At 35.8% G+C, this 16993-nt stretch overlaps 1 protein-coding gene across 1 annotated transcript in view; it reads right to left on the bottom strand.

Annotated features, from left to right (window-relative positions):
• Positions 1 to 16993, bottom strand: part of pins (G-protein-signaling modulator pins) — a 187151-nt gene that overhangs the window by 32630 nt on the left and 137528 nt on the right. The window contains exon 12 of the mRNA XM_090404957.1: positions 3450 to 3633. Coding sequence (XP_090261083.1) covers positions 3450 to 3633 — 184 coding nt within the window. The remainder of the gene's footprint in view (positions 1 to 3449; positions 3634 to 16993) is intronic.

Consider the following 16993-nt stretch of genomic DNA (forward strand, 5'->3'; position numbering starts at 1 on the left):
AACACTCCAAAATCCACTTCATAGTAGTAAAAGAATCTAATAACTGTTTACCAATTTCTTGACACATTAGGATACCTACATAAACAATCACATCATCATGCAGTCCAACAGTATGGCATTTTAAAAACATACACAGAGCCAGAGCCATTTGTTAAAACGATACAGCTCTGTACCATACATTCTTGGCCAATGGCTACAATTCCTACAAAATAGATAAAATACATAGCCCCATTACCCATCCCTCCCCTAATACACAGGAACATGACATTCATTTCTATTCCCTACGTCAGAGGTACATCAGAAAAGATAGCCAAAGTACTGATGAAACATGGCCTTTGCACCACATTCCAACCTCATGTTAAACTAGCGACTCTGATCCAGACGCCTAAGGATAAACTTCACCCTCTAGCACACCCTGGAGTGTATGAAGGTCCCTGTGACTTGGCCTACTATAGGCAAACAGGAAGCTCACTTAACATCCACCAAGAAGAACATAAAAAATGAATTCGCTACTATTACTATGGCAAGTCAGGACTGGCAGACCACGCTATGGACACCCCTTCACACAGGATTAGATGGAAGAAAAAACGTGCTAATTAGAAGTCGCTACAGATCTGAAAGATTATTTTTTGAGTCAGCGATTGCTCTGAAGAATTCTCCTAACCTGAACAAATATGGTTGAATTAATATGCCAAAAATTTAGGAGACTTAACTTAAGAGCAACTCCCACATAGCTTTAATGTTTTTTTTTTCAACATTATAGGGCACCAAAATAGGAATTTAGATCTTTTGTCCATTACAATTGTATTGTTTTGCTTACTCATTGTTGCGTATACAAGCTGTGTTGTGCTCTGATGATGCTGATTTTGAAATTCAGTGAAATATAAGCAGTTAATCTTTTGATAAAATTGTTTGGTGTTGTTAATACCATTAAAAATAAGTCATGAGTTTTCATACAGTATCAGTGCTCACATGGTGTTACTGGCACTCTGGAATTCATCATGGATGGTCCATGGCAATTGTACCAGTTTTTATGTGCCACCCATTTTAACACCCTCCTGTCCCTATCAGTCATTTTTGGCAGCCACCATGGGTGTTTTCCTGCACCAATGATGCTAGAACGTCTCCATTTGTTGATCACATCACCAACTGCTGATTTTTGGATGCTCCAGTTGAGCAGCAATGGCATGTATGGACATGCCACCAATGTGACAGTCCACAATGAAACCTCTCTTGAAATTACTGAGTTCACATTGTGTTGGCATACCACCTGTATACATTTACTGTCTGAAAATAGTGTGGATTTAACGGTCAATTTTCTTGAATTTATGGGACAAAAAAAAAACCGCTTGCCCATGCCAGAGATCAACTAACTTGGGAACTGGTTGAAAACAAGCTTAGTAAAAGTTCCTCTAGTCAGAGACTAGAATTGCACTTACAACGCTGTCTCTTAAGGCAATTTAGCACCATGGAAGGCAAATGTAACTCAGTGGAGATGGCACAGGCGCTCACAAGATTAAACCATGATTACAAACTATTACAAGATTAAACCACTTATTAGAAAATTACTCAAAACCCTACTAATAGTCAAATCAACAAACTTACTTCCTTACTCAATAAAGTGATCATGTGGGGTTAAGACACTATAAAAAAAAACAAGTCTCATTTTGGAAGAACACCCAGAGACTTTCTTTCCACACATGTGCCACTGTGAAAAATTCATCAGAATTTCTGACATAAAACCTAAACCTCAGCCTACAGACATCATGTTTAGTTTTGATATTCAGTCCTATTTACCAGTGTACCTCTGGCTGACATTCTCCAACTGTTAATTAGACGAGTTCTCTCCAGAAGTAGTCAAACTGTTCGACACTATCATGCACTCAGGCTATCTCACCTGCAGAAACCATTTCTATAAACACATCTAATGAACTGCTATGGGAAGCCCTTTGTCACCAGAACCTTCCCTTTTGGATATGTTACATGGATCATGTGTATATCCTGCCAGAGTCAGAAGCACCTTTAGAGACTCTTAACCAAACTCATCCTCCTTTCCTGTACTCCATCTGGAATGACAACATCTGTTCATTGTAAACCTACCTTCACAGATCGCTGCATAGAAGATTCAGTCCATCATCCATCTAAAAAAAATAGACATCTTCAAAACTGTGCTCAGTAGAGTATGTTATCTGATCCAATTCCCAAGATCTCCAACAAGAACTGAGTACCATCCAATAATTCACACTACAGAATGGCTTCACCTCCATGAAGTCTAAATGTATCCTGGACACAAGCCTCACCCTAAGAACCCCACACCTGTATGGCAATTCCTTATTCCATACATCACAGGCATCTGGCAGACCATTGCAAAGAACCTGAAAAGATACGGTTTAGTCACACATTTTTCCCTGGTTACCATTCACAAAAGATAAAGAACTCCCTCTCTCCTCTTGGTGTAGTGCCTTTGGTCATACTTTGGAAAAACAGACATTAAGTCAAAAAATGACTAAAAGAACACCTATCACATATCAATAATGATAAACTGAAAAATTTGGCCTCACACAGCATAGAGTAAATACTGATCATAATACCCTCTGATTCAATACTCACTTTTTACATTGGCGCCAGTTCAAGTTTGAGTGATTATTTAAAAAATGTGCTAAAACACTTCTACATTGCCCAAACCTAAACTGGAATGATTGGCTATCCATTGCCTCATCCTTATAAATGGCAAGCAATAGTGTCCCCCCTTAACCTCCCTTTTTTTAATATAATGATGTGTCATTCAATAATTTATCTAAATTTTGGTATTTTTGTGTTTCAAATTATTAACTTTGATTGCAATCTCATTTTATTTTGTGGCCACCCATATGGTGGCCACAAAATAAAACGAGATTGCAATCAAAGTGCACTCTAGCACATGGCTCAGCTCTGAGGATTAACGTTCTTTATTCTAGCTTCACTTTGTGATTATGCTGATGCACTAATGATGGCTCATTAATTTCTGGCTGAAATATTTGCAATGATAAAAATTATTCTTTATTCTTGTGAAATATGGGTGTCTAATAATCACCATAGCAAAGCATTTTTAATGCCCAATAGATTTTTGTAACCCCTGAAAATACCAGTGATATAAATGATGAAGCCAAAGAAATACATAATTTATTTTTCTTGATACACTAATAAAGTTAAGATTAATGGAAGAATGCAGAATATATACATTCTGTTCATTACATTATCTATTATTTTTTACTTTAATTATTATTTAAATCAAAGAATTCTTATAGTACATGGTTTACAATTCTTTTGATCCAGAGCGTTAAGATGTGCAATTTCTTAGTCCTGCTAAAAGAAATCAAAACAAGAAGCATACAATGAGAATTTTAGCACCTAAAAGACTAGTCAAAAGAATATTCTTTCACTTTTTTTTTATTACATTAAATTTATACCTTTTTCTTCAACTGCTTGCACTTGCTGACTTGAAGCACTAGTAGTTGCACAATTGCCTAACAGTTGACTATTTTCTTTATTTTCTAGTAGCACCAAAGAGCACCGCTGATCATCCATTCGTTTACTCTGAAATCGGCTTAAAAGTTCAAAAAAGGATTCTTCATCCATTGAGTTTTCATAACCCTAATTAATTATAAAAATGAATATAAAAATCAGTAAGGCAAATATATGATCATTGCTTCAGAGATATTTCATATACACACTGATTTCCAAGTTCTTTTCTCATATGATCTATATAATGCACTAATGCTTGTCATTCTTTAGATAGTCCTTATCGATTGACTAAATCCAGGATTTAGCAGTACTAGGGTATCTTATGCATGTCTGTTATTTTCTTTTTAAGCATTTTCAGGTGGAAATGCTTAAAAAGAAATAAGATGAAAATCAGCATAAAAATATACTAACATCAAAGTCAGGTCTGAAAAATACAAAAATTCTATAGCAAATTATACTTCAACAATATCAGCAAACAAAAAAAAAACACTTCATAATATAATATAAAACAGTATAATATAATTTCAGTATACAAAAAAATAATCTCTCTCTATATATACATACACAGTGATACCTCGGCTAACGAAGATAATTCGTTCTGAAATCACATTCGTTAGCTGAAACGTGATTTCCTGCAGGTTTCTATAGAAAATCGTTTAATTCATTCTGGATGCTGCCTACTATTGAAAGATAAGTTTTATAAAATAGTAAAAAGCACACTATAAAAGGGCAAAAACTCACCAAAGGCTGAGATGAACAGCTACCCAATTAGATGAAGGAGAATGTAAAGTAGAATAAAAAACTGACGATCTTTACACTATTATATACACTTTATTAAACTGAAAACGTGTACACAACATTTTTACTATTCTTCTTCCAAATTTTCAAAGTTTATTCAAGGTAAGTCTTCTCTTCTTCGGTAGCTGGCCTCTGTCTCTTTTCTAAAGGAGAAGTCAAAAATCTGTCCAAAGTTGATTGAACTTCTCTTCAACCAAGGCACAAAGTCTGTTAATTTCAGCTTTGTTGGGATGCCACTTTGTAGCCAAAGACTGAAACTCTTCCCAGGGTCAGTACGGTGTATACGGAGCGTGCACCGTACTGACACTGGTATGAGGCGTCTCACTTCTCGAATGTAAACAACCCAGTCGGGTTGGTGGGTCTCCCCTATGTGATGTGGCCAGCTCATTTCTTTGTCACACATACAGATGAAAAAAATAAGCTCTTGGAATGGCCCAAACGTTCATGTTTGCTGCTTTATGTTAGCACGCTCATTCACTAAAACATTCGTTAGATAGAGTCCAAAAAACAGCGAAAAAAAATCTTCGTTAGCCGAAAAATTCATTAGCAGGGTCACTTGTTAGCCGAGGTATCACTGTGTGTGTGTGTGTATATATATATAGTTTCTAATTTATAGGAGAAATACTCTCACATTCAAATATAATAATCTTACCAATAATTCAAACTCTGATAAGTGATACATGACATTTATTTTTAATTAGATTTTCCATTCCATTCAAATAATGTACTTAGTGCATTTAAACAGATGCTAGGTAGATGTTTACCAATAACAAAGTGAATCTTATCACCACTTATATTATAATTCTGAATGAGAGCCTTAATGTCTTCAAGAATTTTCTACAACCCATCCTATCCATCCTTGACTACTTTCTTCCAGTTTCTAACACCTGTTTTAACCCTATCATCATTAATGCCATCAATCCACCTCAGACTTGGTCCCCCCATCCAGTATTATAAAATTTTTCTTCATATTTTAGGGAAAATATGATAACCAACATCTTTATATAGCTGATAACACATACACCAGTGCACGACATTCATTCACAATTGCAATTTTAAGAAATTTACAACATAGAATAATATACTGACTAAAATAAATTTAATTAATACTCCCAATATTTCAGTAAAGTCAAATTGCCATTATCAGGGAATAAAATATAACATGATATGTGCAAACAGGCACTGCATTAAGTAATAAGGCTGAAGTATTCAGGCTAAGAGTAAGTCTCTAAAGTCCTAAAAAGTTCCCTAGTGGGCTATTGAGCTGAAATATGAAGAATGAAAGCTTCCCAAATTTTTAGAGGTTAGGGTAGTTTAAAGTAAAAGCAGATTCAAGGAAAAGTCTTTTGTAAGTATATTTGCTGTGATGGAGTAGAGTGGCCTTCTTCCAGCATATCCTATGTTAGGTGTCCAAAGCATGGTTAGCAAGTCGTGAGTAGTTGTAGTTGTGAAAGAGATATAGTCGTGGTGTTCAGCAATTCTGATGTTGGCTGTTGCCTGTTTTGTCATAGTAAGATAGCTTACAACTACAAGAGATATGGTAGGTTTTTCAGATGTGCTCTGGATATATGGAATGGTGCTATAGACACTTGAATTATATGCCAGCCTGATGGATTCTGGGCCAGTAGATACATTCATAAAGTCACCCCCCCCCCCCAAAAAAACAGTATGAGATTATTAAAACTTTATATAACAGGGCTCAATGAATTCAGATAACAGTGCCCTCTAAACGCATCTTGACCACATCCCCAAAAACCTTCTAGCCAATGGCTACAATTATCACCATATCTTTAAAATATTAAAACCCCAAAAGCACAAACAACCCTCCTCCTCTTCAGAACAGAGACTACAACAAAGCTATCACTAGGGACACATTCAGATTAGGTATCAAACCTTTCACTGGTCTGCGTGGTTAGCCTAGTGGCTGTGCGTTTCGCAACCATATGCAGGAAGGAGTGTCCTAGGTTTGATTCTCGTTAGAGACGTGAGGAGCTGAAGGATCTTCCTCAGCCATAGCCAAGTTAGCTGGTCTTAGGAGTGGACAGCAGGGTTCCCCCCCCCCCCCCCCAGTTTATCCTGGGGTTTTTATCCCGCAAAGCAGGCAAACCGGTCTTGAGAACTCAACACTACAGACATAGGATACACCGGGGCATAGAGCTGACCATCCTGTGAACGGTTTGAGGTCAGATGATTAATAATCCCTCAACACCATAAGGTAAAAGAGGGTAAAAGGAAGATAAGATGAGATGAGATGAGACACCTTTCACTGCTTCCCAAGCATTGCTGATATCTCTTCCCATTCACAGTAACTGGTACCAGAACACAGTCACATCCTTAACTGAAATTCCTACTGATGTTATGATCACAAATCTAGCACTGTTTGATCAAAGAGTGCTAGACCTGATCATAACATCTATAGTGATCTCAGTTAGTAAACAAGACTGTTCTGCAACCAGTTGATGACAGTGATCAAGACATGCTCAACCTTGAACATGAATGTCTTGTGACAATAAACTCTCCTTCATTTTTACCATGAGTTTTGCCTGCTACCCAACCAATATTTGGAAAGTCACTCATAATGACTATTCATTTAGCACCCATCATAGTAATTTGGTAATGCATTTCATTACCCTCAGCAACTGCACCACCAGGTCTGTAACAATGCTCACTGCATATTCCATCCTCTTAGCCTCTCCTTCACACCAGACAGCCTCCAACTTGCTGCTGCATGGAACATTATTACCATTATTGCTCTCACGAGTTTCTGCCTAAATGAACTCAAATTATCTGATATTGTTAGTAGCATTCCATCTTTCCATCTCTTTTGTACTTGCTGAAAATACTACAACCTTTACTAAACTCCATTTAATACATCTGACACTGAGATGTCAGATTTCATCAATGCCAGCAACCTTGGCTATAACACATTCACCAAGAAAACAAATTCAACTCTTTTGTTCCCGATATTCCTGGCATTTATGCATAGGCATAAGTTATATCCCTGGCTGTCAAAAGCAATTTGTCATGCTTTAATTTTTCTAGTTAACTAGCAAGATACTAACTATTCATTTTCCACACAAAGTACATTACTTCTTATCTATTCTACCTAATAGGAGGAAAATGAAAGAATGCTTGGAGTTGAGTACTGCTCACTTAACTTAAAAGAGCTTTATATTACAGGGGAGTAACAGTTCCCAATTTGTTTAAATTACAAAATTTCTTAGGCTTGCTAACTTTCTGTTTAAAATGACAGAATATCAATGAAGTATTTAAATTTGTGAAATTCATGAAATACTTTGCTTTTAAAGAGTGTTGATCTTTTAGTTAATATTTTATATGGTATTTGTAATGAACTAAGATTGTACTGCACTATTAATATACATTATACTTCTTTTCCTTTGCATTAACTTTTTGATGCTGGAATTATTGCTCTTCATTAAAGACTTTTCGCACCTAGCATTGTTAAAGTAATATATGTTTGAATAGGGTATCCTATGGTTGAGTCTAATTAAAACTTGCAGTTGCCTTGAACAAAAAAAAAAGTTAGAATTACCATATTTGTATATACAGTAATTAATATTATCCCCATCCACAAGAGATGTGAACTCAAACCTCATGATCTCTAAATTTGGTATAGTGATTGTGTGTATCATAATCTAAAGCACTGTTATGGTTCAGATGCATCCTCCAGGCCTGAGGTTGCTCAAATTAAATGATTGTGAATTTTATCTAAACTAAAAAGAGCTTCAAATTTTTTAATTCCCACCTATCCTATAACTGGAAACTCAAACTGAACACCTGCTAATTTTATCTAAACAAAAACTTACAATCACCAAATTTGGTGTACAGCTTGCATTATTGTAATATAAAATTGTAAAGTTTTTATTACTGCATTCCTTTTAACACAAGGAGTCCTAAAAATCTCATCATCATCAAATTCCTGCCATGTACCCTCAAGGGGGTGTACAGGATATGATAGTACTACATGAGAAAATTACGTCATTACTAACTTCCTATCTACACTTTTCCTCCAAATCAGTCTGTTACTTGTCAAGACTCCAACATTATCAGATCTTATATTTCTGTTGTCTAAGGCACTTTGTACCGTATCAATCCACCTATATCTTGGTCTTCCTCTGGGTCGTTTTGCTGCCAACCTGGCAGAGAACACTTGTTTTGCTAATCTTTCTCCGCCCATTCTGTTTAAGTGACCATACCACCTGAGATTAGCTCTGCTAACGCATTCCTGGATGTTGACAATGTCAAGTTCTTTCCTAATATCCTCGTTTCTAATATGATATTGCCATTGATGCCATCTGTTCACGCCTCCAATGTTTCTCAGGACTCTCATATCTGTGGTTTTACTTCTGACCCAGCTCTCAGATCCATAAGTTAAAACTGGTTTGAACACTGTCTTGTATACAGCTAATTTAGTGTTCCGACTAGTTTCTCTCTTATTCCATATGAATTTATTCAATTGACTTCCCACCATACCAGCTTTGCTGATTCTGTTGTCTATTTCTATATTTAATTTACCATCTTCAGTAAAAATCGTGCCTAAGTAGCTGAAATGTTTTACTTGTTCCACAGGTTTTCCATTCACAACACAGTTGACATTTTCAATGATTCTGCCTATTTTCACTGTCTTTGTCTTTTTATTGCTGACCTTCATACCATATCTATTACAACAGTTATTCAATTTAGTCAGAGAATCTTGCAGACTTGTAGAAGATTTATTTAGAAGTATAACATCATCCGCATAAAGCAAAGAGCTGACATCTTGTGAATTTTATCTAAACAGAAAGGGATATAAACAAAAAATTTGGTATATATATCTTCCACACATAATCTAAAGCTCTGTACACTTTATTTTCCATCCTGCACCTGGGGATCTATACTGAATTCTTGCAAATTTTATTATTATTAGATGATACAACCCCTATGAAGTTCAAGGATTCATCATCAAATTCCTTGGGGTGTACAGGATATGATAGTACTACATGAAAATTTACATCATTACTAACTTTCCATCTACAATTTTCCTCCAAATCGGTCTGTTACTTGTCAAGACTCCAACATTATCAGATCTTATATTTCTATTGTCTAAGGCACTTTGTACCGTATCAATCCACCTATATCTTGGTCTTCCTCTGGGTCATTTTGCTGCCAACCTGGCAGAGAACACTTGTTTTGCTAATCTTTCCTCTCCCATCTCTGTTTAAGTGACCATATCACCTGAGATTAGCTCTGCTAATGCATTCCTGGATGCTGACAATGTCAAGTTCTTTCCTAATATTCTTGTTTTTTATATGATATTGCCATTGATGCCATCTGTTCACACCTCTAATCTTTTTTGGAACTCTCATATCTGTGGTCTCTAGTCTTTGGTCAAGTGTTTTACTTCTGACCCAGCTCTAAGATCCAAAAGTTAAAACTGGTTTGAACACTGTCTTGTATACAGCTAATTTAGTGTTCCAACTAATTTCTCTCTTATTCCATATGAATTTATTCAATTGACTTCCTACCATACCAGCTTTGATGATTCTGTTATCTATTTCCATATTTAATTTACCATCTTCACTAAAAATCGTGCCTAAGTAGCTGAAATGTTTTACTTGTTCCACAGGTTCTCCGTTCACAACGGAGTTGACATTTTCAACGATTCTGCCTGTTTTCATTGTCTTTGTCTATTTATTGCTGACCTTCATCTTGCAAACTTGTAGCAGATTTATTTAGAAGTATAACATCATCTGTATAAAGCAAAGAGCTGACATGTAACATCGCCAATTCTGATATCATTTTTAATACCACTTTCCTTCATAAATGTGATCCATATAGATAATGAATAACAGAGGGGATAATGTACATCCTTGTCTCACACCAGATTTAACATTAAACCATCTTCCTTTACTTCCTTCAATTCTAACTGCTGACTTACAACTCAAATAAAGACTAAGTATTGCTTGATATAATGTCCCATTGACACCATATAACTGTAGAGTATTGAATAGCTTCTCTCTTGGCACCTTGTCATATGCCTTTTCCAAATCGACAAAACTTAAATACAGATCTCTGTTATATTCCTATGCTTTCTGGACTATTTGTTGTAAAGTGAAGATCTGATCCTGACAGCCTCTATTTGGCCTGAATCCAGCTTGTTCTTCACCAAGCTTTTCTTCCACAATTCTTCTCAAGTATACTTGCATAAATCTTGCCAGGAACACTCAATAGGGAAATGCCTCTGTAATTCTCACATGCAGTTTTATTTCCCTTTTTATATATGGGTACTATGACAGCTCTACTCCAATCATCTGGAATTCGTCCCTCTGTACAGGTCTTTTGAACTATGCAGTGCAGCCACTGTAAGACTTTTATACCACCATACTTCAGCATTTCTGGTCGAATATCATCGACTCCTGCTGCCTTTACACATTTCAAGCCTTTGATGGATTTTTCTACTTCAAGTATGGATATGTATTCCTGACTGTGTGCCTGTTGAGTGTTTTTTACTAATGTGCTATCACTGCTTGTTTCATTAATCAATCTTTCGAAGTAATTACTTCATACTTCAAGGATATCTTTTTCTCCCGTTTTCATGTCACCTTTATGATCTCTAACTCTTTTTACAGCACTCTTTCCTCCATTTCTAAGCTTCTTCAACAACCTCCAGAATATTTTGCCACCTTCTTGATATTTATTTTCTATATTCTTGCCGAAGTCCTCCCATGACTTTTGTTTAGCTAGTTTTACACAGTGTTTAGCTTTCTTACATTTGTCTCTGTATTCTCTAAGAGCAAAAGCTGACTTATTTGCCAGGAACTTTTGATATGCATTCTTCTTTTCCTCCACTGCCTCTTTCACTTCCTGTGTCCACCATGGAGTTCTGATTTTTCTATCATTGCAGACAACCTCCCCGCATGCCTCTCTGGCTGAATCAATCAGGGTTTTCTTCAAGGCTCGCCACTGAATCTCCAAGGTTTGGTTCCTGTTCTCAAACTCCCATTTTTTCTTCAATAAGCTTTGTCTATTTTAGTCTACAGTTTGCATTTGAGAGTTGCTCAACTTTTATTCGCTTTAAAACTTTCTGACATGTTATTCTTTTCAACATGAAATTCAGTTTGATCCTGCTCAAGACTAAATAGTGATCACTTCTAATTTCAAATCCTCTGTACACTCTGGTGTCCTGCACCAGGGAGAAAACATCACATCAACAATAACATAGTCAATGAGAGTTGTCTTTTTCCTTGCCTCTTCTCTCCATGTGACTTTGCGCACATTTTTATGTTGGAAAGTGGTGTTAGTAATAACCAGTCCATGTCCTGAGCAGAAATCCAACAGGTATTTGCCATTATTATTAGCTTTGCTCTTTTCTCCAAATTTTCCCAAAATATTTTTGTATGTGTGACAATCATTTTCTATTCTGCTATTTAGATCCCCAACAAGGATCAACTTTTCATTTTTCATTGTGTCAGTTGCTTTTTCTAAAGCATCAAAAAATTCCTCCACTTCTACCTTAGTAGAACCTTCTGTGGGACCATAGGCACAAATAAGTCTCATTATTCAGTTTTCCATTCTCATATTTGCCCACATTACTCTACTTGAGATTGCCTGCCATTCAAGAAGATTAGCCTCATATTTTTTTGTTGAATACTATGGCTACTCCTTCTTTTCCTTTATTGTTATTGCCTGAATATAACATTTTGTATTTATTGCTGAGAAAGATTCCAGGATTTAAATATATTAATATTAACAGTATCAAAAATAAGAGAGGAGTTTTTGGCATTGCTTGGTGTAACCCCCATAAACATTATACACATTAGTGAGATGTAACCAGATCAAAAACTGACAGAAGATGGTTTAGTTACAGGGATAGAGAGTATAGTATTTTCAGTGAGGACAGATAAAACAGGATGGGGAAAGAGGAATGGTTGATAATAGCAGATGAATTAGTAAGAGATAAGAAGACAGGTCTGTGGATGGCAATTCATCTGAAGTAATCTGATTTGACAAAGAGACCAGCGGTACAAAATATACACTTGGCTGAAGCTATATTAAGCTTGGGGAGGAGATGGGAGGGTGGCAACAGATGATGTAGAAGACATGCATCAGCAGGTGACATGAGTGCAGAATGAGTAAATATTATGGGTGATTTTAACTCCAGGGACAGAGTGGAAGGAGGAAAGATCATATAGTGGAAAGGAAACGGAATTTATTCACCTACTAGGACACAATTATTTGAAACAGCATGTGATGGGAGGCGACATGGTGTTTGAGAGTGTTGGATCTGAAGATCTGTCCATAACCAAAATGGCATATTACCTCTGGCTGGAGAGTGATCATATGATCTTGACTTGGGTGGTTGTAAAACATGGAATTTTCAGTTAAGATGGAGTATTTGTGGAACCACGTAGAATGTCAGTAGTTCATGGCAGATGGTCAAGTCATATGAAATTAGCTGAAAATTTTGCTTTAAATACATAATACATACTTAGTAATTTTAGATATGTCCTTGTCCTCAGGTATCTATTTTCAGATAAGAGAGCTTTCTGTATAACTTAAAACTTTTATTAGTAATTAGAATTAGAAACCTTTTCACTTAGACTTCAATGATTTCAAACTTGAATAGTGAAACTGATGATTATTAATTGATGTTTGTGTAGATATATAAAAAATCAATTTCCTGATACGTACCATCAAAGAGTGTTCAGGCTACTTACTATGAGAGAACTACATGATTAAGATTACATTAATAATGTTCTATGAACGATTTTCCTCCAAATTTGTCCATTACTAGTCAGCACTCTAATAATGTTGTATCTAACATTTCATTCTACTAAGGCACTTATGAATAAATCAATCTGCCAAGATGTTGGTCTTCTCTGAGTATTTTTACTACCATCTTGCCATCAAATACCTGTTTTGCTAACCTTTGCTCTCTCTCTCCCATTCTATTTAATTGAAAATACCACCATTAGCCTAGTACCTGTCAAAACTACAATATTGTCTATCGTCGCCAGCCTGGTTTGGCCAAGTGGTTAGCGTATCTGCTCTCCAGCCAAAAGGCTGCGGGTTCGAATTCCACTGTGGGCTTGGATGTTCGTGATTGTCTGTGAAAATACTAGTGGTAATGGTGGACAGTAGATGGCATTGGTGTAGTTGTGGATGGTGGAGATAGAGAGTTATAGTAGATGCCCTCCCTTGATGAGGCTTTGGACTCCCTGGAGGCATAAAGTAATAATAATAATATTGTCATATCTAATATTTCACTCTTCTAAGGCATATTCTTCTGGACAAGTTTTTCCTAGATTTTGGTCTTCCTCCGAGTCTCTTTCCTTCTGTTTTAGCATCAAACACTTGTTTTGCTAACCTTTCCTCTCCCATTCTGTTTAAGTGGCCATACCACCTTATATTCAATAACATTCTTATTTTTCTATCCATCCTTGCACACAACTTTACCACATGCCTCCCTAATTGAATCAATGTTTTCTTCAGAATTTGCCACAGACTCCAAAGTTTGGTTCTTTTTATCAAACTGTTTCATTTATTCTTCAATAATGTTTGTATAGCTGAGTGTACAGTTAACTGTAAAACCTGCTCGACTTTAGTTCTTTTTTTTTTTTACACACTGTTCCTTTCAATGTGATATTTGGGTTTATCCTACTTAAAACTAAGTGATGGTCAGTTCAATTTCTTATCCTGAACCAGGATGAAGATATCACTATTAACAATAACATAGTCAATGAGACTTTTCTTATTTCTTGTGTCTTCTTTTCACATAAACTTGTGCACATCTTTATATTGGAACAGGATGTGGACTAGTCCACATCCTGAGCAGAAATCCATCAAACACTTACCATTATTATTAACCTTGCCCTTTTCTCCAAATTTTCGCAAAACATGTCTATATCTTACTCTGTTGTTTAGATCTCCAATGAGTACCACTTCTATTTTCTTTATGTCAGCTGCCTGCTCTAGTGACTCGAAAAATCCTTCCTTAGGAGAACCTTATGTGGGACCATAGGCATAATAAGTTTCATTGTCCATTTCTTCATTTTGAAGTTTGCCCATATAATTTTACTTGAAACTGTCTTGCAATCGAGAAGCTTATCTTCATGTTTGGTGTTTAATGCTATCACTCTATCCTTTCCTTGATCATTATTGCCCAAATATAACATCCTATACTTATTACGTAGTAAGATCTCACCTTTTTTTGTCTTCTCTGTTTCAGTGATGTCAATTATGCCTATGTGGTACTTTCCCAATTCTTCTGCAAGTTTGATTTCCTTTTCATTAATACTTATGATGGTTTCTATCTTCAGTTCTAATGATGCTGGATTTGTTCTTGTTCTTCTAGATGGTGAGCTTAGTCTGTTCCAGTAGCCGACTTTTCACTGTTTGCCCTGATTCCCTGACAAAAACACCAGGGCCATGTTTAACCAAGTGACACCATAGAAGGCATGAAATCTCATGTTGCACCATAATATTGTGGTTTAAGCCAATAGAGAGTACAATTTGGCCAGCTAAGTCGCAAATTGCCAGCCCAACCTTGTTTATTCAGTACCCAGTAGATACCTACTAACTGGGCACATCACGTGAAGGTGAGGATTGGACATTAGGTCAGAAGCCCCACTCAGTTCTCCACATTCCTTAAATGTGATTATTTGGCTTTGATCCTAGCGACTCCTTTTTTCCCAAAATTTATCACTCGTTAGTAGGGCATGTTGTCTTCGCTATAATATTAGATATTTATTAGCCATTGAAAGTTAGGATAACATACATACTCTTTAATCAACAAACTGAACTGCAGTGTGGGCATGAATGTTTTATGAATAGCATTAGGTAGAAGATGAATTTTATTATCCAGTGTAAAGACCACTCCCCTGTTTACTTGGAGGATTGAAGTAGCTTGGAAAAGTTTCATGTTTGATTTCTAGAGCTAGGCCTGTAGATCATGTTAAAAAACATCATTAAGTTTCTGATATACTCTCAAGGGGTGAACTGGATACTATGATAATACAACATGAAAAGTTTATTACTCCTACCTTCCCATCAGCAATTTTCCACTGAATCAGGATTAGTCAAGACTCAGTATCGTCAGATTTTATATTCTGGTCTTCCTATAGGTCTTTTTCTGCAATCAAACACTTGCTTAGCTAACCAAGCTCTCAGATCAATACATTAAATTTGGCTTGAACATTGTTCGCTATACAGTCTTTAATGTTTTTGACTAATTTCTCTCTTGTTTCATATAAATTTATTCAGTTGACTCCTCACCATGCTGACTTTCTTATTCTGATGTCAATTTCCATATTTAATTTGACATTTCACTAAAAATTGTTCCCAAATATCTGAAATGTTTTCATTGTCCATATTTAAGCTGCAACTGACATTTTCAATGTTCCTGTCTATTTCCAAACAAATTTATTACAGCAATAATCATTTTAATTAGACAATCCTGGAGATTTGTGCTAGATGTTTGATAACTCCGATTCTAATATCAAGTTAATTGCCACTTTCTTTCGTAATGTGATTTATACAGGTGACGAACAGATGAGTGTAGATGGTGTGCACACTATCTCTGCTGAACCCTTTTCATATGATGGTTCCAATGTAGACATCATAGAAAGCGATGATGTTAACATTGGAGTCATCACACTTACTATTAAAGTAAGCTTCATGGCTTACACATGCAACAGAAATTATACAGAATTTATCTAAAAACTCCAAACTATTGTTACAGTTTCTTAAGTTTAATTTTTAGAAGAAAAATATTCCAAGATGCTTGCCAGGACATTCTTGAAAGTCCTCATAATGTTTTTCAATATAAATGCACCATTTTTATGTATTATTCAAACAATGACAAGGATGTATTAGTTGCCATGGGGTACTAGTTTGCAACAGACTATTCCTTTGAAAATTTCAAAATTCTCTGAACTATGAAATAACAGCAAAATTTTTTGATGCTTTGTGTGTTTTGCAAAGATAACTTTGAAAACTGTACTAAGTGCTGATCAGCTATGAAATCCCACAGATGGCAACACTCAGGTGAAGTTAATGCAGAATGAAGATTAAATTTTGTTTATAAACATCTGAAACATGCAATAACTTGCAGACAGTTATTGCACCATGTGAAGGGATAGTAACATGTTGATCTAACTGTTCAGTTTAGGTTTCTTCTTAAAAACAGCTTCATGCCAGCTCACTGTTTATCCTTGTTTAATTAAATTATAGTGAACTTTGTTTTTACAGTAAAAAAAAAAAAAAAGTATTATCTTGATCTGTGATCATGACATCTTTTTTGGTCTTGGGGAAAATGTTTTCTGATGCATACTTATTTTGTTTCAGGGTCATACTGAAAGCACTAAATTTCATCACCACAATAACTATCAAAAACAGGCAAATGTGAAGCAGCACATAAAAACAAATATCAAGCTGCCAATGCTTTCAATCTTTGCAAAAATTTTTCCAATTTCCCAAATCATCCATCAAAATTCTTCCCCACTGTTTCTTTGTCCAAATTTAAATTTTCTGCCATTAACCACCACACACTTAAATCATCTTATTTTGGTATGATTCAAAGCAATAGCACAGACATGTCCAAACATGCACAGCCACAGAGCTCTGCCTGACTTGACATATATACAATAGTCTGAGACAATTCTGAGAATTTGTTATATTTTACATGTTAAAT

The sequence above is a fragment of the Typopeltis vanoorti genome, chromosome 1 (assembly GCF_054136105.1).
Source record: "Typopeltis vanoorti isolate ZY-2024b chromosome 1, IOZ_Tvanoo_1.0, whole genome shotgun sequence".
NCBI lineage: Eukaryota > Metazoa > Arthropoda > Arachnida > Uropygi > Thelyphonidae > Typopeltis > Typopeltis vanoorti.